The sequence below is a fragment of the Myotis myotis genome, unplaced genomic scaffold, assembly GCF_014108235.1.
Source record: "Myotis myotis isolate mMyoMyo1 unplaced genomic scaffold, mMyoMyo1.p scaffold_m19_p_4, whole genome shotgun sequence".
NCBI classification, from domain to species: domain Eukaryota; kingdom Metazoa; phylum Chordata; class Mammalia; order Chiroptera; family Vespertilionidae; genus Myotis; species Myotis myotis.
Window position 1 is genome coordinate 121,820,987 of NW_023416346.1, and position 25,270 is coordinate 121,846,256.

The 25,270-nt window shown below is 38.1% G+C and overlaps 1 protein-coding gene across 7 annotated transcripts in view; it reads left to right on the forward strand.

The window, feature by feature from the left end:
• SH3KBP1 (SH3 domain containing kinase binding protein 1) overlaps positions 1-25,270 on the forward strand; it is a 332,666-nt gene that overhangs the window by 204,443 nt on the left and 102,953 nt on the right. Inside the window, exon 1 of one of the 7 annotated variants that reach the window (XM_036304660.1) lies at positions 7,005-7,153. The exons of the other annotated variants lie outside the window; for them this stretch is intronic. Coding sequence (XP_036160553.1) covers positions 7,139-7,153 — 15 coding nt within the window. The 5' untranslated portion in view covers positions 7,005-7,138. Of the gene's footprint in view, positions 1-7,004; positions 7,154-25,270 lie in introns of those variants that run through there. 7 annotated transcript variants of the gene reach the window in all.

Here is a 25,270-nt window from a genome sequence, read left to right on the forward strand (position 1 = left end):
ATAATTCCAGGAGTGTCCAACTGTGTCCAAATGCCAAAAGTGCCCAGAGAATGTCTGTTTGGACTCCCTCTTACTAGCAGGAAACGTCAAGATAAGAGAAGGATATTTTCTCTCTTAACCACTTTGAACTGTTGTCTTAGGTAGTTTGGGGGAATATTTTGAAGGTAGAACCATGAAGTTTGTTATGTGGGGGGGATAAGGTAGAGTAAGGACTGGAAATGATACCTTGGGCAACTGGCTTAACCATCTGGATCGATGGTAGTATCATTCCCTTATTAGGGAGCAGTGGAGGACAAAGACTTTGGGAGGAAGGTCATAATTTATTTAACAGAAACTCAGCCTTAGACTATAAGTTTAACAGATTTAGTGTTAGACTAGCTGGATTTTGAGGTACTTGTGGGACTATCAAGTGAAGGCATCCAGCAGGCAGTTGGATAAATAAGTCTGGTGATGAGGAAGGAACTATAGATGTAGGTTTGGGAGTCATCAGTCTAGGGAGTGGGTTGGAAGAAGGCAACACAGACAGGACATTATCGTCATGAATATGGCTGGTTCTTTCTGTCTCCTACCTGTGGACCTAAGAGGGAGTTTCCTTATCAGGATGCTTCCCTGTTATTCCAGGCTGGCCCCACTCTTTTTCTAAACTCCTTCCTTTGTACCAGTGACTCAGATGACACTCCTGGCTAAACACTTAGGGAAAGGAGTGTCAGGTATTACATATGGGTGGGTAAATTACAGGTACTCAGGTGAGCCCCAGGACCTTATCTGACATGTCTTTATATAGAATAATCCTGGCTTTTCAGTGCTAGCTCATTCCATGCCAAGGCTCTCTAGGCATAGCTAGCATTGGCCTCTTTAGTTATTGGGAAATACAGTCTTTTGGGCTGGGGCTTTTTAAGTAGCCAGATTGGAAAATATATTTTCCCAGGTTGGTTGTTTACTCTATTGGATTCCCTTTGATAAGTTCCTTTCTCATGGTCTTCCTGTCATAGCTGATTTCCATTAATGACTTCTGATAGCTCTCTTGAAATGATTCTGGTTTCTTTCTACATTTTCTATGATATTCCGCAACCAAACACTTTGTTTGTTTCAGTCTCTTTTTGAACTTTAATCATCTTGAATCTCATTTATGGAATCATAGTCATCCAAATTAATGCCTTTATAATATCAACATTGTAGCTTTTACTTGTAACAGAGAATTAGAATTAAAATCATATATAAATGAGCTACTAATCATTTTTTAATTAGCCAAATTACAGTAAGATAAATTTTAATATATTCACATATATCTCAGGTAGTCTTTTTATTCATTTTAGTAAAAAGTTTATCAAGTTGTATACTTAAAGTAAAATTAAAACATTTAAACATCTAAAGTGATGATTTTAGTTCCTTAAAAATGAGAGATTTATGTGTCTAACCCTTTCAAGACTAGAAATAAATCTGTGGAATCTCCAGGAGCTAACTATATATTCTTTGACTAATGAAACACAACTGGATCAAAAACTTGTGATTATCTGAGACCTATAGTATTGGATGTCCCTTATTTTGCTTGAAATATAAGACTATGTGACATCGCCCTAGCCAGTTTGGCTCAGTGAATAGAGCATCAACCTATGGACCAAAGGGTCCTGGGTTTGAGCCTGTACCTTGGTTGCAGGCTCCTCCCTGGCCCGGGTGGGCCCTGATCAGGGCTCCTGTAGGAGGCAACCAATCGATGTGTTTCACATTGATGTTTCTCTCTGTCTTTCCCTCTCTCTTCCATTCTCTCTAAAAAAATTATGGAAAAATATCCTTGGGTGAGGATTAACAAAAACAAACAAACAAAAAATAAGTAAATAAAGGTGATTAAATGTTTTTGTTTTTTTAAAAAAGACTATGTGACATCTCTTGAGCAGTTGGAAAATCCATGGATTTTAATGTGCACGGGTATTGACGGGTATTGTGATAATCAACACTGGTTGCCTGGGCTGAATGAACTGTCTGGGATTTTCAGAGTTAGGTTTATGTGTTATCTTTCCGAAGAGTGTCTCTGTTATGTTTCCTTATCTAGGAAAAGTAAAGAGAGGGGCGTTGGTATGGAAGGGGAACTAGAAACAGAATTACAGGGTTATTCTTTGACATGTTAAGTGCTATTTACTGTTTTATATGCCAACATACACTTTCTAAAGCACTCAGCATAGAATATTTTCTAAGAAATGTTTAATTACAGCCAGTTCATCACCAAGAATCATATTTTCAGAAGGCCTTCAATCTGTGGTTTTAGGAGTATAGTAGTTATTAAGCATGTAGGCCAGACTGCCTGGGTTCAGATCCCAACTCTGACTCTTCCTGGGACAAATTACTCAAGTACTCTGTGCTTTAGATTCCTCATCTGTAAAATTAGAATACCAAGAAGACCTATCCCATATGGTTGTTATGTGGATTAAGTAACATGCAAAATGGCAGAAATGTGCCTGGCATATAATAATCACTTGATTAACACTCAGTTATTATTGTTGCCCTTCTGATTATTAGAATAGAAGGAGTGCCTATACACAGCACTGTAGTTTCTAGAATATTTTTAAACTTTAAAAATATATATATATTATTGATTTTTTACAGAGAGGAAGGGAGAGGCATAGAGAGTTAGAAACATCGATGAGCGAGAAACCTCAATCAGCTGCCTCCTGTACACCCCCTACTGGGGATGTGCCTGCAGCCAAGGTACATGCCCTTGACCAGAATCGAACCTGGGACCCTTCAGTCCGCAGGCCAACGCTCTATCCACTGAGCCAAACCGGTTAGGACTTTTTAAACTTTTTATTATGAAAAATTTCAAACTCAGAGAAGTAGGATTGAATGTTGCTATAACTGTGATAGAGGTTTGTTTGACATCACCAAGTCTTAAATATCAGCCATTAGGAAGTAAGTGCTATGATATTGGACCTTGTCTGTGTTAATCACCATTGTATTTACAATTTCTTGAAAATCATTTTTAAATTATAGTTGGCCTTCAGTAAATATTTGTGGACTGGATACATGAATATAACATTTTGTCCCAATCCAATCAAAATTATAAAGGAAGACTCATTCTGTTTGGGGTGTGCTTGGGGTCTGGCTAAGATCCACTCTTCCATTTGTTCATTAATTGGCTCATTTATTCATTTACTGAAGCTTTATTGAATGTCTTTTATGGATCAGCAGTGGCAGCTCTAGAATTTCTAGATAAATGAGCTAAGGAGTGGCAATCCATTTTTAAAGGGACTGGTTCGGTGGCATGTCTGGATGCTGTAGTATTAGCATAATACATGCACATTTTTTACCTGGCAGGTTATTTATTTGGGGGAGGGGGTGGGTCTGGATTAGTTAATTGGAATGGAGTTAATACCTCCTCCACATCAGGCGTTGGATCAGCTGTTACATACAGGTCTCCCATTTAGTGCTTTGGGTTGGCACTACATGGGAGAGAAGTGTGTATGTATAAAAGTTGTTATGATACAGGGGAATGGGCTAGCAGAGATGTGTCCAAAATATCAGAGGATAGAGAAGAAGGATCTACTAACTTTCTTGGAGGTTTAGAAGGAAAGGATGGTGTATCAGAGAGATCTTTTCAAGGAAAGTAGTATTTGAGCAACACGTTAAGAGATAAATGGGATTTCATGGTACTTGCAGTGCATGCATAGACAAAGAGAGAGCATGGTTATGGAGAAAGGTTGGGTTTGGCTAGTGTAGGGGACGTGATGGTGGAAGTGGGGAGTTGGAGGGGAAGTGGACCCTCTTCCTAGGCTCTGCCAGCTCATTCACAAGCTTTACTTCTTCTGGGTGGGCTGGCAAGTTGGTGGAGGAGTTCTGTAGGGCAGTGGCTTGGTCAGATTGGCACTTTGGAGAGATAACTGGGGAGGTGCCGGGCATTGTGGAGTGGAGATCGGAGAGGAAGTAGCTGGGAGAGTTGCCAGCCATGGGGCTTTGCGGTTGATGACTAATTGGCCAGGCACCAGGAACTTCTAGTAGCTCTTGGAAAGGGGCAGATGGACCCACCTCATGCTCAGTCTTTGAGTTGGGCCGCCCTAGCCTGGTTTGGCAGCAGAACTGACAGACAAGCCAAGTTTCCTTTCAAAGAAAACTCCTTTGTGTATTATGGAAAGCAAAATGCTAGGAGTCAGCATTCAACTCTTGTTAATAGATAGGCTAAGGATATATAGATTATAAGAAGAAATTTAGTTGGGAGATCATTGCTAAATACATTTACATATACTCATGAACATTATCATATATGTCTATATATCACATATACGTTTATTTATGTGTGTATATATTCAGCAAGCTTGTCTTCATAATTAGTTTTAAATAAACTTTTAAATTTTCTAATAGTTTTAGATTTATAGAAAAGTTGTGAAGACACTGCAGTTTCCACATACCACACACTCAGTTTCCTCTGTTGTTAACATCTCACATTAATATGGTACATTTGTCACAACTAATGAACCAGTCAATATTAATACATAATTATTAACTGAAGTCCATCTTTATTCAGATTTCCTTAGTTTTTACCTAATATCCTTTTCCTGTTTCAAGATCCCATCCAGGATAACATGTCACCCTGTCTCCTTAGGCTCCTCTTGGCTGTGACAGTTTCTCAGATTTGCCACATTCTTGGTAACCTTGGCAATTTTGAGGAGTTTTGCAGTATGTCCTTAAATTAGCATTTGTCTGATGTTTTTCTCATGATTATTAAACTGAAGTGATGAGTTTTGAGGAAAAAGACTACAGAGGTGAAGTGCCATTCTCATCATGTTATGTCAAGGGACCCTGGTATCAGCATGACTTCTCACTGTTGATGTTGACCTTGGTCACCTGGTTGAGGTAGTGTCTGTCAGGTTTCTCCACTGTAAAGTTGTTCTGTTTTTACCCATCTTCTACATTCAACTCTTTAAAAAAATCTTTATTGTTCAAAGTATTATGTATGGCACCATTTTTTCCCCATTGACCCCTTCTAGCTTACCCCCGCCCCCTACCCCAGGCCTTCACCACCCTATTGTCTATGTCGGTGGTCGGCAAACTCTGGCTTACGAGCCACATGCGGCTCTTTGGCCCCTTGAATGTGGCTCTTCCACAAAATACCATGTGCAGGCGCGCACGTACAGTGCGGTTGAAATTTCATGGCCCATGCACAGAAGTTGGTATTTTGTGGAAGAGCCACACTCAAGGGGCCAAAGAGCCGCATGTGGCTCGTAAGCCAGAGTTTGCCGACCACTGGTCTATGTCCATGGGTTATGCATATATGCATACAAGTTGATCTCTTACCTCCTACCCACCCATGCACCCCCACCTTCCCTCTGAGATTCAACAGTCTGTTCCATGCTTCTATATCTCTGGATCTATTTTATTCATCAGTTTATTTTGTTCATTAGATTCCACATATGAGTGAGATCATGTGATACTTGTCTTTCTCCGACTGGCTTATTTTGCTTAGCATAATACTCTCCAGGTCCCTCCATGCTGTCCAAATGATAAAAGATCCTTCTTTTTTACTGCTGCATAGTATTCCATGGCATAAATGTACCACAGCTTTTTAATCTACTCATCTACTGATGGACACTTGGGCTGTTTCCAGATCTTAGCTATTGTAAATTATGCTGCTATGAACATAGGGGTGCAGAAATTCTTTCTAACTAGATTTGACGCTTTAAAAAGAAATTACTGTGCATATCTCATACTTAAGGAGTAGGGAGTTATGCTCACCTCCTTTAGGGAGAGTATCTACATAAATTATTTGGATTTCTTCTGCACAGGCAATTTGTCTGTTCTCTCTCATTCTAATTAGATTTTGATAGGATGATTTCTTATCTGTTCTTTAAATTCCAAATGCTAATTCTGTAGCACTTGTATCACACTTGCCATTACTGCCTGGTGACTTCTCCCACATTTGTTTTCTTCTGTGTTATATAAACAGGTCAATGCCTTAGTTACCCAAGCAGATTGCAAATTTTCTTGAGGACTGGGGCAGCATCTTATTCAAAGCCCCTTACAGAATTGGATACAGTGAAAGCAGTTAATAAATAAGGAATAACTGATTTTTAAGTGAGTTTAATTAAAAAATGTAAAAATTAACCACAGTTAATAACTGAAATAGATCATTAGAGTCAAAGTATATAAGAAACGTGGTAAGGCTACTATTGACGTAATATCTTGATTTGTGAGCCATTCTGAATTTGTACTAGTGGCTAATAGGGTGCTTATTGTGTGCCTGGCACTTTTATAAGCACTTTACATATATTATGTATTTAAGCTTCCAGACAACCCTATATGCTGGTGCTATTATCTCCATATTATACTAGTAGATAAGGGAACAGAGGTGCAGAGGTTAAATAAATTGTTCAGTATCACACAGCTAGGAAGTGGCCCAGCTAGAATTTTGATCTCAGACTCTCTCACTCTAGAATTTGCTGCCTTAACCACTGGCTTCAACTTATTGAAGTGGTGCTTAAAATGGTATCTCAATTGAAGAAAAAAGAAGATTGCTATTTAAACATTTCATTGTAATCTGTTAGGATACTACTGATGGCATGGCTGGCAACAATCTTTCTGTATTTTGCCTAGGGGAAGTGTTTCTATAAAGCCACGACTGTTTTTCCTTCATTTTTTTTTCTTTTTTGAATGAAATTATTTTTGTGTAGTACAACTACTTTTATTTCTTTAAAATACAGGCATTTTCACAATGGACATATATACAAACCATATTCTAGATATATCTCACTCCCCAATCATATTATTTTTTGAAATATAGTGGGCTTTTTATTTTCTCTCTGACATTTTTAAACAGAAGTGGTTGCTAGGTCCTGCCAAATAAATACTCCTTCAGTGAGTTCCTTGTCCAAATGGTCACACCTGTGGGTCCCAGGAGGCAGCCTAGATTCCTGCAGGAACGTAGGCGAGGGAGGAGGACATCTCTCGAAGCCACCCAAGCCATGAATTGGCCCTGGCTTCCTGAACCATAAACAAATGTGAGCTTTGTTCTTCCCATTGCTCATTTGGTCCCAAGTATGACTCAGGGTTAGGCTGGGTCCTTCAGACTCCGTGCCTTTGGCTGTTGGAAGGAAGTGGGAGGTTCCAGTGTAGTTCTGGGACTTTTTCAAACTGAAGAGAGGAGGCTGACTGCATGATGGGAGAAGAGGTATTTCTTTTGCTTTTAGAGATGTAGTAAATACCCTTAACCTTGTATCTTGCCTATACTATTTTGTAATAAGATTTGTAATGGGTTTGCATTGGTGGGTTAAAATGAAGTGTATGCCAGCTGGGATTCCTCACGGAGGGGGAAGTAACCTAAATGTGGAAGATTATTTTCTAAAGTCAAATGTTGCACTGGAACTATTTAGCTGTTTTAATCCCCCCCACCCCTTTGCTCAATTCAGCCATTAATTTTTACAGATGTTTCCAATTTCTCAGCGTTGTGGGTTTTCATGTGCTCACACTGCCGAGAGTAATTTAGATGGGCAGTTTGTACAAGCAGTAACTGTTACACCATGTCACTGAGATGTTTAGCAATTACAGATGTTAGTGCAGTAAACAAATCCAGCTTGCTCTTTAGGTTCCACACAGAGCAAGCCAGATATCGGACACTTCAGTTTTGGGGGGCATGGACAATTGGAGTTTTCCTTGTGAATGGAGAAGTTGTGTGTAGTGACATCTGGATGCTGTTGAACTGTTGTTTGTAGAGATAAAGATATTTGGCTAATTTTGTAGTAGTGAGCATTTACATTCCTTTGCTCAGATACAGGGTAAAGACACTAAATTATTTTACTTTCTAAAAGTTTGCTAGTAATAAATAGGTGGTCTTTTCTCCCTGAGAGTTGCTCATATTTGTCTTCCTAAAAGCAGAAGTCTGTAATTTTCCAAACAAAAAATAAAATTCCCTAAATAAACCACATGATAAGTGAAGCTTACAGTGCATCATATGTCTTCCATATTTTTGTCCCTTGTTGAAAAAAAATTTAAAGGAGAGAGTTGATGAAATATATGTCTTTTCCCGTTGGCTTTCACTTATAATATATTTAAGATTAAAAAAAAAAGGAAAATAGCATGACAAAAGGAAACACATTATTTTAACACATTAAGAGTAGGAGAACTTCTTGAAAAGCTTTTCTAGTGGTGTCTGTTGCTTGCCTAGAAAGATGTGAGTACATGGAGCAGTTGGCTAAAATAAAAAATATATATTCATCTGCAGGCCTGAGAGAATTTTCCTATTGAAAGGTAGCTTCAATTTGCTGTTATTATTATTTATTGCTATTGCCGGATGTCATCATTCTGAGTTCTGAAAAGTACAAATCAGCAAACTTCTTTTCTATTGATTTTTTTAGAGAGTGAGGGAGGGAGAGATTTGTTGTTCACTTAGTTATGCATTCATTGGTTGCTGCTTGTATGTGCCCTAACTGGAGATCTCACCCACAACCTTGGTGTATTGGAGTGATGCTCTAACCAACTGAGCTACCCAGCCAGGACTTGAAAAGTAGAAATCAGAATTAGATATTTATATTCCAAATTCAGATGGCGACTCTGGGAAATGAGTGAAAGCCTGATTGATTGTAAGATGTGAACTATGGAAAAGTCTCAATGATAGCATTGGGCTCTCTCTGAGGAGCCTCCATAGCTCGTTTAGACTGGGGCCTGGAGATAGGACAGGAAAGGTAGCCCCTGGGACCCTTAAAGTTTTTTGGACCTGTAAACTACTCATTGTACTGTTGAGTGATCCCTGAACCCTTTGCTTGTTTGTTTCTCAAAATGGAAATAGCTATCTTACTTCTTTGATTACAGATCTTTACAATAATTATTCTAATATTAAAAACTCAAAGTTAAAATATATGAGTAAATAAATAGAAATTTATCTTAATCCTATTGTCCAGGAATAACCATAATTAACATTTTATATATATTCTTCCAGACTTTTATCTGATCAAGAAAGTGCATGTAGCACACGTCTCTCTTTTTTGTTGTTGTTATTCCTCACCCAAGGATATTTTTTCCATGATTTTTTTAGAGAGTGGAAGGGAGAGATGGGAGAGAGAGAGAGAGAGAGAGAGAGAGGGAGAGAGAGAGAGAGAGAGAGAGAGAGAGGGAGAGAGAGAGAACATCGATGTGAGAGAGACATATCAATTGGTTGCCTCCCACACATGCCCCGACTGGGGCCAGGAACAAACCTGCAACTCACATACATACCCTTGACCGAGAATTTAATCTTCAACCCTTCGGTAGCACAGGTTGGCACTCTATCCACTGAACATACCAGCCAGGGCACACATGTCCCTCCTTATACAATAATGAGGTCATATTAACTGTCCAGTTTTTAAAACTTAATATATTATGGATCCCCTTTCTGTCAGATAGCTGCATGGTCATCCATTGTAGAGATAAATCACCATTTATTTAACTAATTCCCATCTGACTACTATTTAGATTGCTTCCACATTTTTTTTGATGGCCCGTACAGGGACCCACATTTTTATTATTAAAAACATTCTTGTATATGCATCATGGTACCTTCCCTGATTGTTTCCTTAGGCTGAATTTTTAAGAGGAGAATTTCCAGGTTAAAGGTTGACTTAATTCTGGTTGTTTTGTTTTTAATGAAAATAACCCAAGTATATGGTAAAAAAAATTCCAACATCACAAAACTAAAAATTTCATAATCCCACATTTAGCTTTACTTCCCAGTGGAAATCCCCATAAAAGCTTTCTATATACTCTTCTAGAAATGTAGAATATTTTTAACATGGTAAAATATACATAATGTGATATTATTTTATCCAATTTACTTGCATGATTCAGTGGTATTAAATATATCAACATTGTTGTACAACCATATCACCATACAACTCCAGAACTTTTTCATCTTCCCAAATTGAAACTCTTATCCATTAAACATGAACTCTCCATGCCCCTCACAACCACCATTTTACTTTCTGCCTCTATGAATTCTATTACTCTAGATACCTAATATAAGTAGAGTCATAAAATAATTTTCCTTTGTGTCTGGCTTATTTCACTTAGCATAATGCCTTCAAGGTTCATCCATGTTGTAGCATGTGTCAGAATTTCCTTGCTATTTAAGGCTGAATAATATCTATTGTATGCATATATCAGAATTTGTTTATCTATTTCTCTATTTATAGACAGTTAGGTTATTTCTACTTTTTTGCTGCTATGAATATGCTACAATGAACATCAACATACTGATACCTGTTTGAGTTCAGCTTTTAATTCTTTTGGGTATATCCCCAGAAGTAGGATTGCTGGATTACATGGTAATTCTATTTTTAATTTTTTGAGGAACCACCATACTATTTTTTACAGTGACTGCCATCATTTTATAACCCACCAGCGCTGCATAAGGGTTCCAGTTTATCCACATCCTTGGCAACACTTGTCATTTTCTGTGTTGCTTTTTTTAAAAAAATAATAGCCATCTTAATGGGTGTTAAGTGGTATTTCATTGCAGTTCGAATTGATGTTAATGTGTGTTCATGTTGCCTATCACTAAGAGAAAAGGATATTATTTTTCTCCATCTTTGAATGATGAGTTGAGGACAAGGTATTTGGAATACTCATTAGCTAGCAGACCAACTATACAATCCCACCCGATTGCAAATTGCTTAAAGGAAGGACTATGTTACCCTGTTCCCCCAGCCCCTAAAGAGAAGATGAGTGGAAGCCAAGAGGTTTAATGGTGACCAGGACTGCTGCTTCTCACATTGCCCTACCAAAAGTTTTGTGAAGAGTAGATTCAAAACAACTCTTGAGAAAAGATTATTTTCTCTTTTGTGCTATTGTTAATTCTAAGTGATAATTCTTGATTCATTTTACATAGTGAATAAAGTCAGTTTTATGATTGATTTTTTTCTCCTCACCTGCTGCTCTAGAATTTCTTAGGGGCAGGAAATAAAAGTCGTTCATTTTGCACATTATTTGCTGAATCGATTGAATTGATATTCTTTACTGTGGTGGACTGAAGTATTTATAAGTATTTCATAGTGGCTCTCTTTTGTTCTCATATTAGTAATTCCTAATATTTATAATCCTAAAGTTTGGTTCCTGAATTTCAAGGTTTTAAATTTTTTGTGTGGCCATTAATATGATGATGCCTATGAACCTAGCTTGCCTTTTTCTCGCTGATATTCTCACTGGTTATAAAATGGTATTCTAGACAACTGAGTTTCAGTGGGATGGATTAAGTTTAATGCTTTATGAAAACCAGCTAATTTAAAACTAGCTATCCAGCTTACTTTTTGCATGGTAGAGTGTCTTTGCTTACATTTAAAGAATGTAGATCACAGAGATCGTTCAGTCAATCAGCAACCTGTTAATGTGCTTTTGTGTGGCAATGGAGGCCATTTCAAAGGTACAAAGGGACAGCCTTACTCTCAAGTCAGGCCTTAATGTTGGAGGTCAGATCACAAATAAATGTATACCCATAGTGCTCTAGAAACAAATGAAAGCATAAGTGCAATAACCCCTACTTATATTTCTAGTAGAGATTTCTCTTTCTAAACCTGGGCTATAAAATGAACAATTCACACATTTAGAAGTATTCTGGAATTACCTTGAAAACCACTTCTTTATCAAAAGGTCATTGTATCCCTGGCCAGGTGGTTCAGTTGGTTGGAGTGTTGTCACACACACACACACACACACACACACACACACACACGCACGCACGCACACAAATGTCGCAGGTTTGTTTCCTGGTCAGGGCACATACCTAGGTTGTGGGTTCAATCCCCAGTCAGGGTGTGTACGGGAGGCAGCCAATTGATGTTTCTCTTTCACATTTCTCTCTCACTATCTCTCTAAACATATCCTTGGGCGATGATTTTTTTAAAAAGGCCATTGTTAAGCCATTTCATGGATGGCCTGTGACTCAGGAGCACACCTCAATTAAATTTATTCTTAAACCATTTGGAATAGAATAGGCAATGTTTAGAAAACTGGAGGCAGATATTTGGAGTCTCTGTCATGTAGAAGCTGTATTCTGGTTTTGCTCATTTAAGATGAGGAAGTTAGAAGTGGTAAAGGTAGATTTACTGCCTCATTTTCTTTTTTAACTTGCTAAGCATTTTCATCCACCACTGATTTTAATATGCTTTGCTTCATTTGTTTTGGTAGCATCTGCTCAGTCTGTTCTTTTTATTTTGACTTCTTAGTTGGGTTCTCATTTTCTCTCTCTACTAGAAGCAGCTTTTCTGAAACTTCTTGGGTACCTTTTCTAGGCTATTAAGAAAGTTGATAATAAGAGCAATAATGATGCAAAGTGTCAAGATTTTAGATCCTAGAGTGACTAAAATTTGTCCTCTTGGTACAGTGCTTAGTACTATCTAGATACTGCATTGGGAGAGCTGGATGCATTTATGCCTTATATGTCTAATATTAAATTTAGTTTCTTTTGCTTGAAACCCCAGGATCCCATCCACATTCAGGCCTTGTTAGTAGCAGATAAAGTAAGACTCATTCATAATTTAGAATCCTATTTTTTTCAAGTGATGGGAATAGAAATACTGTCTTTGTTGTGTTTATTCAGAAGTGGCTGGAACATTAAGAATCTGGTAACTCTATGCCCACCATGTAAGTAATCTGCCTAAGCAGTACATGTCACATTGTCTATTTACAATATAGAGGTGAGCAGAATGTATTTGATGGGTGAGTTTTCTCTGCTTTCTAGTTGAAGGTTATGGGATCTCTGACGTTTTGGAGTAATTCTTTATTTGTTGCCCAAGAGTTCAAACAACTCCAGGTTTTTCCACTGAGAGTCTTTACTCATAGGTTATTAGACAGGAGAGGGGAAAATTGGTCCAGATAAGACATAATAAGGGGTCTTGAGAAAGTTAATGAGAGGCCAAAAAGATACACTAGGTAAGGGAAAGAATCACTGGTTCCAAGTGCTAAAACTGGTTTTATATGGCCACAGAGCCATACTTGTGAGTGTAGCCCAACCATGACCTTAGTCTAGAAACTGTATGAAATGAAGATTCTAATGTAGGTTGATTGTCTTATCATGAAAATGAATGCCTAGAAAGAGGTTGGGGGCATCCTAAGAGGTGATGACAAAAGGCAGTGAATGGAGATGAGCAAGAAACTAGAAATCAGAAGCTTCAGAGAAACGATGGTCATCGAGGCAAAGAGAGAAGGCTAAGCAGAATTCAGGAGGAAATGAAGAATTATATGGGGTTTGATGGTTGACTGTCCTCTGATCCCACTGATGGTTGACAAAAGGGAAGCCCCCTTTAACTTGAGACATGTTGATCAGGTTGGGCATAAGAGAGAAGTAGCCAATATTGAAAATCTTCCTTGTCCTATGGTGGGAAGGATTTGGAAATGTTTCACTGGAGTCCCTGTAGAATTGTATGGATAACCATCTGAAACCAATCTGTCAGAAATATATTAAGTATAATAACTTGGGAGTAGGGAATAGGTTATAAACTCCAGAAGTACTATTTCTGGTCTTTGTCTTCCTTTGTCACCATCTTCCACGAAGCTGTATTGTTCCCTGTGCAGAGCCTATAGCGAGTCTTTGTAGAAGGCACAAAGAGGAATTGCTGCTCTCTGCAACTCACAAGTGGAGAGCATTGAAATGAACGTTCACCATTGTAATTGAAAAGAACAAGGAATTTCTCAAGACCAGAAAATGCATCAACTATTTTAGTGTGCACATTGTCTATCACCCCCCATAAAAAAAGAAAATATACCTTTTAAAAATGATATAACCACAAAAACTGTCATTTAATAAAAGCACAAGGTTAAAATAGGTGATTTCATGTTTTTATATTTTTGAACAAGGGTTTTCTTTGTTTCTGTTTTGTGTGGTTTTGTATCTTTGTGTATGTTACAGAGAAAGGAGAAGAGAATGGGGAACTATTTTAGTCCAGGAAAATAAGAGTACGCAATATGAGTAATGAAAGACATATCTATCATTGTTATATGGTAAGGATCTAATTTGCCTAAAGCTCATCGGGCATCCTAAAGAGAATTTACAGCCTTAAGAGAACCTTTTTCCTCCTGAGACTTGCTACCAAACTGAAATTATAATGAATGAATTATAACTTCATTGAAGTGAACTTTTCCCCAGCGCACAAAAAATTATTCGATAAAATGATTCCTTTTAAAAGTGCATTTATTCAGTTCGTCCACACCCCAAATTTGAATCCCATTTTAAAAAGTCAGGCTTGATTTTTGAAAGGCAGCAAAATCAAAGTATGTTCACGTTAAATGCAGACGGTTGTCAAATAGCTGAGAAAGGAAAGCAACTGTGATAATCTGTGTGATTTTAAGATTATGATATATTTGCATAGTTCCAAGAGCAGGGGGAAAAAGAAAACCTCAAAATTTGGGGGGCCTGGTTTGTATCATGTTTGTTTTTTTTATCCCATTTGAGAAACTGTAATAATCACTTTGGTTTGTGTTTAAAATGAGTTTTCACTTGTGAGGAACTGGAGAACTGCTGGAAAACTGAGAACAATTAAGCTGTGGATCCTATGCCAATACTTCTTCAAATACTGGGAAATGGAGGATTCTATAAGTATTGTCTTTGATCAAACATGAAAAATGGTTACAAAATAAACAACTATTTTTCAGTCCCTTTCACACATATGAATAGGAATTCATGGGTTGAATTAAAAGAGCAGGAATATATATTTCTTGACTGAGCAAACATTTGATAAAATATATGAATACTTGATTTGGGAAAACATTAATTGGAAACGATTTTATATCATCTACTTAGTCACTGAGGATGTGAGCTGATGAATAAATGAAGGGTGATGATAAATGGCAGGCATTGCTCTATATGGGTGGTGTCTTGTGAGTTATTGTCATGACTCATTTTACATCCGATATTCTTAGCATCCTGCTAATGACTTAGAAAAGGAAATGTAATGACACAGTAATGAAAGCTGCATGTACTTGGAGTGGTGAACACACAATACTATATACAGCTGATGTGTTATAAAACTATACCCCTGAAACCTATATAATTTTATTAACCAATGTCACCCCAATAAATCCAATAAAAACTCATAAAAAAGAGCTGCATGTGATTTCTAGTTAGGAGGTATTGCCAATCAAGTCAGCCTTATGAAAAGACATCAGTAACGTGGAGAGATTGGTCATCCTTTCCAGTTATGTTGTGTATGTTATTTTCTTAAAACTTTATTTTTTCTGATTATAAAAGTAATGGCAGGTTTCTAGAAACACGGAAAGTAGGAAAATATAAAAGAAATAAAAGGCACTGTAATTTAATCACTCTGGAGCAAACACTGTTGACTTAAAAAATTTTTTATTGATGGATGAGAGAGAGAGAGAGAGAGAGAGAGAGAGAGAGAGAGAGAGAGAGAGAAGAGAGACCATTGATTTATTGTTTCACTTAGTTATGCATTCATTGGTTGATTCTTATATGTACCCTGACCAGGGATGAAATCCATAACTTTGGCGTATTGGGATGATGCTCTGAACAACCAAGCAACCCAACCAGGGCTCTGTTGACTTTTTTGAATTTGCTTTCAGTCCTTTTGCCATATATTTTTAGCTGGATGAGATCATACCACACACATAATTTTTTTCACACACTAATTTTGTATCTTTTGCACTTAGCATGATATAAAATTCCCATGTCAATACAAACTTTTAGTAAACATCTTAAAAAGCTGCAGAATGTTAAGTTTTAAGGCTTGAGATACCTAGAGGTTCTGGGAAAACTGGAATTTGGTGGTTGTATTGACTCCGTCAACATTATGTTCAGATCTTCCATATTATAGCTGAGAACACAACACTTTCTTGAAAACAGAAAAAAAAAAATGTAGGAAAGTGGTTTTGGCTCATGGGCTGAGTAGTGGTGGGCATTCCACAAAGGTTTGTTGAATTCAGTGCACTACCTATGGGATCTGAACAGAATTCCAGTTGTCCCGTCCTTGCTGATGTTGAAAGAAACCTTTAAGAGCAGCCTTTGGCAGGAAGCCTGGCTGCTTCCAGGTAGAGGACTGTGAATTCAGCTTTTCACGTCCAAGTGTCTGTCAGTTATTTCCACCAGTGCCTTTAGAAATCTCTACCACATGAGTTTAAGGTCTTATTTGGCTCCTGGTTCTTAACTGCTTTGGGAGGAGTATCTGTTTGACCTTAGCAATTTAGGATTTCTTCATCCATTATTGAGTGGATGCCAAGCTTTATAAAGGATGGCTTGGGGTGATTTTCTATGGTGGTGTGTTTGCTCCTGAGTATCAAAATTCTCAATAAAAGGCTTTCTGTTCTCTGACAACAGGCCATTTTCCCCTGACACACGCCTTGCTGTTTTCCATCGTTAACAGTGATAACAGTTTGGATGCAGCCAGAAGCAGTTGACATGGGCTCATACTTGAGGGGCTTCTGGAACAGTCTTCTAGCCACTCACTCTAGGGTGCCACCTTAACCGAAACTTTATTGACCTGAAAGCTCTGTGGGTTGTCTGCTCTGGCCCTCTTCATTTCTCCTGTTTTCTTTGTTCTGTCTGCTTTTCCTCCCAGGCAATGACTATATTGTGATGGCTCTTGCTTTTGTTCTTTATTCATTTTTCAGAATTATCACTTTCCTCTGAGCTCGTCTCTGCTGTGTGACTCTCTTAGAAAAGTTGCCTCACACTCTGCAGTCCCCAAGCAAAAGGAATGGGGCAGTTAACCTGCTGTTTTAAAAAGCTGTTGTAATCAAAACAGTCATTCTTTGTAACTAGATTTATAAAGAGGCATTATGATGATTGATTTTTTTTTATTCAGTAAAATTCAATAATATTAATAATGGCTAAGCACTTTGTATATATTTTCCCATTAAATCCTCCTAGAAAATCTATGAGGTACATATTATTATCTCCATTTCAGACAATGAAACTGAGGTATAGAGAGGTTAAATAACTTGTCCAAGATCAAATAGCTGGTAAAATCTGTGTGTCTTAGAGAGGATTCCTACTTAATACTAATTCACTCTTACTGCTAAATGATATCACAAAAGGGGAGATAAGGTTATTTGTTCCATTGTTATATCCCTAGTACCAAGAAAATGCATTGCACACAGTACTAAACATTTTTGATGAATATTGAATTTATTGTGGCTGGAGTAAATTATGAATATTAGTAATATTAATATAGGGCTCACCCCCCTGCAGTTTTGCTTTCTGTGGTTTTAATTACCTGTGGTCAGATGCAGTCTGAAAATATCTACATCCTTCACCTCACTTCATCTCATCACATAGGCATTGTATCATCTCACATCATCACAAGAAGGGTAAAAACACTATAATAAGGTATTTTGAGAGAGAGAGAGGCCATTCACATAACTTTTATTACAGTATATTCTTATAATTATTCTATTTTATTATTAGTTATTGTTGGTAATCTCTTTCTATGCCTAATTTATAAATAAAATTTTATCATAGATATGTATGTGTAGGAAAAACATAGTATATGTAGGATTTGCTACTGTTTGCATTTCCGGCATCCACTGAGGGTCTTGGAATATATCCACCATTTAAATTGGGGTGGGGGGACTACAGTTCCTCCAATATTCAAGGCACATTGAAGACTACAAAGATAACCAAGACACAACCCTTGCCCCCCAGCACTTGCATACCAGTTAATTAAGCAGACACATATATGAGTAACCATAAATAGAAGGAACAGGGTAGTGAGTGCTGTTCTAGAGATTCAAAGTAAGGTCAGTAGGATAATGGATGAAATGAGAGAGAGTTCCAGCAGTTGGCATCTAGGATATTTTCATGGAAGGCACACAGTTTGGGTTCATCCCTCATGGTTGAATATGTCTTGGTAACTGGCAACTGGAGTGCCCCTGAGCTTAATGTGATCTGTTTGAGGAGCTTCATTTTTAAAGCATTTGGGGGTCACCTTTCTAAGTATTCCACTCTACATCTAGAGGATGTAACCAATGTGGATCTGACCTCCAGGTATATTTAGGAAATTCCTGTTTTGATTAAGTATGTGATGTGAAGTCTTTCTTTCTAACAAAAATAAAATATAAAGATAATATTATTGAGTCTTTAATTTTCTATGCAGTTTTCTCTTCCCTTCTTCTGTATAATTGGGGAGCCCAGGTGATTAACAAAAGGAATAAGTGATATTGTTTGAGAATCTTTGGAGCAGGTGATGAAAGTAAAGAATGAGTCCTACAGGGTTAAAGCCAGAGCTATTTAGCATGAGCCAGATTTAGAGATTGTCTTTATGGAGGCACTAGATTATCTTTCATAGAGGTGAAAGGAGTGTTTTATATAAGACTGAGGTGAGTTTCTGGACAAAGTTGGGTTTGTTCTCTAACTCCCCTTATTAGACACTGTCTGTACCCCTGATTGTTTTGTGGTTGAATAGTAAGTATCAGGATATCAGAGCCTCAAGAGCCAATTCTTGTCATTCTAGTTAACATTCCTATGTAGAGGCTTATAGGGAAAGAGGAGTGTGTATACCCCTAAGTCTTTTTTTAAATTGTGGTAAAATATACATAACATAAAATTTACCATTGTAATTATTTTTAAGCGTATAGCACATTCACATTGTTGTGCAACCATCACTACCATCCATCTCCAGACTCCTTTTATCTTGCAAAACTAAATATCTGCCCAACAACTCCCCATCCCCCCACCCCCAGCACCTGGCAACCACCATTCCACTTTCTGCCTCTATGAATCTGACTACTCTAGATAACTCCCATAAATGGAATAATACAGTATTTGTCCTTTTGTGACTGGCACACTTCACTTAGCATTGTATCCTCAAGGTTAATCCATGTGATACCTTGTGTTAGAATTTTCTTTTTCTTAAAGGCTGAATAATATTTAATTGTATGCCCTAGCCTTTTAAGTAGCAGTTTTACTTGAAAACAAAACAGCAAAACATGGCTCCAAATATTAGCTCTTTTCTGATTAAACTATTTCATTTCTCCTTTTTATTCTGAAGGACAGAAAAGCTTCTCTGGAAATTTCTTTTGGGGAAGAAATTTCCCATTTTTGTTTCTAGGCTAAGATATTTTTGGAGACATATTTGACTAAAGTATTTACTTTAAATTTGTCAGATTAGAAAGATGCTTTTTCATATGTCAGGAGTTTCTTATGTGTCTCTGTTTTTAAAAAAAAAATATTTTTGTTTTCGAATAGTAGATTGGTGTTTTAACAGTAAGCTAACTGTTCAAAACTACCACAGGCCTACTATTTTTTCACTGAATGCCATAACAGCAGTACCAGAGCACTGATAAACACACTACTATGATCCTTCACATGCAGATTGATTCTCTACAGTGCTTCCCTGAGCCCCTGCATCTGGCTCGTTTGCCTTTCTGGTCAGGGTCTGAACTTAATGTTCTTCTTTGCACATCATTGGCTTTCAATCCATATGTAGAATGCATATGGACACTCAAGAACCTAACAGAGTTTGGGGTATTTTCCATCCATATTAAAACCAATTCACAATTGCCAATTTATCCCTGGAGTGACTGTGAAGTATGGATAGGTCCACAGTCTAAATATATTTCTTAGTTTCACTGCCTCAGCTGGATTATTTTATCAACCTCTTAATTATCTTCTTGATTTTTGTATATCTGTTCTTCTTTTCTCCTCCCAGTGCCACCAGCTCATTGGTATTAATGTCACAAATTTGATCATGCTACACCTCTACTTATTACCAGTTGTCTTTAAGTTAAAGCACAAACTATAACATTAGCCCCAGCTTACCCTGCTGGCCATCTGGCCCAAGCCAGTCTCTCTCCCTTCACCCCAGACTATGATCCCCACCACCCCATTCTGTGCTGAAAAACCCCCATTCCTTGCACAAATTCTCACCTTTGCTCCTGCTTTTGTTTAGCTAGGATACCCTTTCCACCATTCTCTATCTGGCCAATTCCTACCCATCTTTCAGAATTTAAGTCAAGCCTCGTCATTGCTATAAGGCTTATTTTCCATGTAGAATTGTTAATGGTTCCTTTTTTCCTCTTCTGTACACATCTTGAGTATAGTGTTTTCCCCTTTGCACTACATTGCTCTGTTAATCGGTCTAACTCTGCTAAATGTTGAACTCATTAAAGATCCAGAATTCTGCCCATCTAATCTTTGTATGCCCAGCCTCCAGCATAGATCATGGCTCATGGTAGTTCCGGAAAATAATGCTGGAAGGAAGGAAGGAAGGAAGGAAGGAAGGAAGGAAGGAAGGAAGGAAGGAAGGAAGGAAGGAAAGAAGGAAGGAAGGAAGGAAGGAAGGAGGGAGGGAGGGAGGGGGGGAGGGAGGGGGGGAGGGAGGGAAGGAGGGAGGGAGGGAGGGAGGGAGGGAGGGAGGGAGGAAAGGGAAGAGCAGGAAAGAGGGAAGGAAGGAGAGAGGCTCTGAGACCTTCACTTTAAATATAGTTTTATTGATTTCAGAGAGGAAGGGAGAGGGAGAGAGATAAACATCAGTGATGAGAGAGAATCATTGATCAGCTGCCTCCTGCACACTTCCTACTGGGGATTGAACCCAAAACCCAGGCATGTACCCTGACTGGAAATCAAATTACAACCTCCTGGTTCATAGGTTGATGCTCAACCACTGAGCCACAGCAGCTGGGCTGAAACCTTCACTTTAGAGGTATTCAGGAAAACTGATAAACTGAGACGACATGGTTTTGCCCTCCAGTATCTCATACACACAAAAATGTCAGTCAGTGTGGACTGCATGTCAGTAGAAAACTTTACTGAAAGCTGCTTCATTTAGTCAGCTGGGCTTTAGTTAAACTTTAAAGATGAGATGAGATTCAAATATACTGGGAGAGGACATACCATCCCAGGCAAGGGGAATAGCCTAGCCCCTGGCCGGCAAACTGCGGCTCGCGAGCCACATGCGGCTCTTTGACCCCTTGAGTGTGGCTCTTCCTAAGCCTTAGGAGTACCCTAATTAAGTTAATAACAATGTACCTACCTATATAGTTTAAGTTTAAAAAATTTGGCTCTCAAAAGAAATTTCAATCGTTGTACTGTTGATATTTGGCTCTGTTGACTAATGAGTTTGACGACCACTGGCCTAGACTATGTTGTGATTAAGTCAAAATATTTAGCTCTGGAAAGGGTCTTTGTATGTTAATTGAATTCATACAACTACTTTATAGGACAAGTAGGACTTGGTCCACACATGTACGACAAGTCTTATGTTAAAGCACTGAATGAACAAAACTCAAACTAGCCCATGATATTTACTCTTGCCATACCACCCTTCTCTCTCTTTCCCCACTCTTAAATTCTCCAAATGCTCAAAACAGAAGATGTTGTTAATCAAAAGGTAAAACTAGTCTTCTTGTGAAGGAAGGTTTAAGGTTTCCTTTGATCTGTCACAACAGCGGAGAATAGTCTTTTAAAGCATGATGGAAAATTGTATTTTGCAAAAGTGGTATACAAAATGGAAATTTACTTTGGCTTGTTCATCCTGTGAATAAGATGATCCTAAAACAAAATAGCTTGCAGGCTTCTTTCTCAGGATAGTGTGGGTAAAATATAAAGAGTATTTTCATATTTTGTTGAACATTTCAAGAGCTGCCTTCTATGATTTTAATTTACATTCTCTACCTCATTGAGTACTTAGGCAGGTTTTGATTTGGAATTCAGCACTGTGTTTTCCAGTATGAGTGGAAGCCCCTACTAAACCTTCAGAAAGTTATTTTGCATTGACAAAGAGAAAAGTCTCCCTTCCTGTGAATATGCGGTATAGTTTTTAAATTTTTTAGGGCCTGGTTTCTAAAAGTATTCAAAATGCTAACAAATGGCCCTGGATGGGTTGCTAAGTGGTTAGAGCATTGGCCCTCAGACTGAAGGGTAGCGGGTTCAATTCCAGACAGGGGCACATACCTCGGTGAAGGCTCGATCCCCAGCCGTAGACAGGGCGCACGTGGAAGGCAATCAATCTCTCTCTCTCTCTCTCTCTCTCCCCCCCCTCCCTTCCACTCTCTCTAAAAATTAACGGAAAAAATATCCTTGGGTGAGGATTAACAACAACAACAAAAAATGCTAGCAAATGAACCAAATCCTGGCAGAAGTTAAAATGCATAATAAAAAAATAGAATTTGGCTCAGATTCTCATATACATTTTTCTTTTGGTACACACAAGTATATACATGTGTCTCCAAGTGTGTGTGTAGTATACAAATATGAAACAGACTTCATATATACATATTTAGTAGCATGACAGATACTGAAGTTTTTATTGGACATATTGAAAGAGTAAACCCTGGAAGACCTAATGGAAGCATCTAAGATGGGACTAGTGCTTTGTATTCAGAGAAAGCCTGTTATTATTAGTCTTAAGAGCACAGGAGAAAGATACCAGCCATTGAGAGATATGGCAAGTTGCAGCAATTATAAATTGGAAGTAAATCCTCGAATTTCTTGGGTGCTTTGGCAATTTACATGAGTAGCCATAAGGAAGCAGTACCATAGTCCATCCTTATCTGTGGTTTCAGTTACCTGCTGTCACCCATAGTCTAAAAATATCTATGTCATTCACCTCACTTTATCTCATTACATTAGCATTGTATCAGCTCACGTCATCACAAGAAGAAGGGTGAGAACAATACAATAAGGTATTTTCAGAGAGAGCACATTCACATACATTTTATTACAGTATATTGATATAATTATTTTGTTTTATTATTAGTTATTGTTAATTTCCTAGTGTGCCTCATGTATAAATTAAACTTTATCATAGGTATATATGTTCAGGAAAAAAGCATAGTATGAATAGGGTTCAGTACTACCTGGTTTCAGAGGGTCTTAGAATATATCCCCGGTGGATAAGGAAATATAAGCACTGTATATATTCTCAGTGTTTGAAGTAGCTATACTAAGGGGTGATGGTGGCTAATGATTAAAACTTGAGTCTTATGGGAGATCAAATAAAGCAACTTGAGTCAGGGAATAGGATCTCTTGTGTACAAAACTGTTGAAATAGTCCCTGTGAGAGTAACAGGGCTCTAGGCGGGAGTCAAAGAGGAAGGGATGGAAATCTGAAAGCAGGGCCTTGGTGGTGAGTTTAATATGGGAAGTTGCAGTAAGAGTGTAATCAAGGGTTAGTTCCAAGTCATGAGTTTAGGAGACAGGATGAGCCAAGAGAATTTAGGAAGTAGAGGTAGTGATGTTCACCCAACTATTCCATAGACTACTCATTCTTGTGATGTGTTCATAGGTATCACAAGAAGTAGGAATTATGGTCAGATAAGTTTGGATAACACTGAGATAATGTTAGAGATAAAGTTAAACAGTAACTACAGGACTTCTCATAGCCTTTAATATGCTATTGTGTAATGATTATATCAAGTATTCCATGTTTCCCAAATTTACCAGATTGTAGGGATAGGTGGTTTGGTGGTTGGTTGGTTGGTTGGTGGGAACACACTTTAGAAAATGATTTCAGAACAAGAAAATGGTGTGTGTGTGTGTGTGTGTGTGTGTGTGTGTGTGTATACACACTTGGATGATAATGAAACCCCCAAGTGAGGGGTGTGTGCCTGGGAACAAAGGAATAAGTTAGGGGCAGCAGAGGTCTAGAAAGACATCTCAATGTATTATCACCAGAGACCAGGCTGGAAAGAGCTGATACATGACAGTAACAAACAGTGGGGCTCCAAGATGGCCTCCTGGCCTGGTTTGTCAAGGAAGACATCTCCCCTCATTTACCTGTTGTGTTGTGTAGGATGTCAAAGGGTAAGTGGATGGCATCCACATACTTCCTACTGTAGTCAACAAACACTTACTAACCCTTGACTGTGGAAATAAGAGAATAATTAACATCTAGAACCTGCTCCCATGGAGGGCATTAGTTCTGAAGAAAAGGGGGGAAAGTGTAATACAATTAACACATGCTTCTAAAGCAGCTGTGAATCTGATGAGATCTTTATGATTGGGCAAAAAGGCTTAATGTAACTTGAATTATCACTAACTTTTTAAGACAACCAGGAAAATAAACATTGCATGAATAACTGAAAGTCTTAAGCACAAGTCTATAATCAGAAGGTGACTTAAATTTTTTTTCTTATACTCAAATTTAAATGTAGACTGTGGAGCCTAACCTGTTGGAGATGTTGGAATTGACACAGTGGTATATAAGGTATTTTAAAGGTAACCTCTGTCCCTAGAATGGAACTACAAATACATTTTTTTTTCTTTTACTGTACCATGCATTTTGTTTTTAGAATTTTGAGTTGTGTTTTACTCTGGCATATCTTGTGTTGTTATCAAATAGTTTAAGCTAGACCAACCAAAGGCAAGTGAGTTGACAATTGCTATGTAAATTTCTTAGGGAAGAAAAGTCTTCCATTAGAGTGCACAGGCACTCCATTGTAAAGAGGCTCCTTTGTGCTAGTTCTCACTGGCTGTTCCATGAGCAGGCTCACTATGTTTCTGCTCTGCTCCTATGACTCCCTACTTAGCACCAGAAAACTTTTCCTAATACCATCAGTCATAGGTGTTCATGTAAGGAGTGTGTAATAATAAATATAAAAGGTTTATAGTGGGTTTTAATAGCAATTTGTGTATCTTTTTGAGATATGGTAAAAAATAAAAGCTGAAAAGTTGGGGATATGGTCATATATAAATACTGTTTTGCCCCTCCTCCCATCACTGTGTTCTGTAGCCTATACCTCTCCATATCCTCTATATGACCAGGATTTGGGATAACCATGCTGAATGGTTGGGCACCCTTTCCGGTGATGTTCAAGATCCTCCTGCCTTTTCCTCCGCTTCCCTGCTTCATATGGGAAAAAAAAAAACACTTAATAAATCTGAACTGAATAGAAAGGAAAGATGTACCATCAGATCCTAGTCTAGAAAAGGGAATGCCTTCAAAAAGCTATTTTTATCTCATATTTTACCAGTGGTTTGAAAAGTCAACTCTTGTGTTTGGCTTTGCGTGAGCACTTGAGTAATGTCTACATAGAGTATCTCAGAAGATCACTCTCTTCTAGAATAGCTGTCTGAAAGCCTGGTCTGCCAAGAGAGAGCCTCACCAATGCAGGGAGCTCTCGCCTCCCCCCAACCCCACCCCCCACTGCACAGCAAACCTGGTTGTCTCTGTGATTCAAGCATTGTGTGTAGTATTCTTGGAGAGGAGACTTTCAGAAATAGGACTTAAACTTCCTTCTACTTAGCATTGCCCTATAATTAGAAACTTTTTTTATACTCAAAGGAGTTTGCATCTGAATTAGAATAAAGTCAAAGGAGTGATTTTATACTTGATATGAGCAGGATCCTGGCTCAGGCTTCAGCAGTCACAAA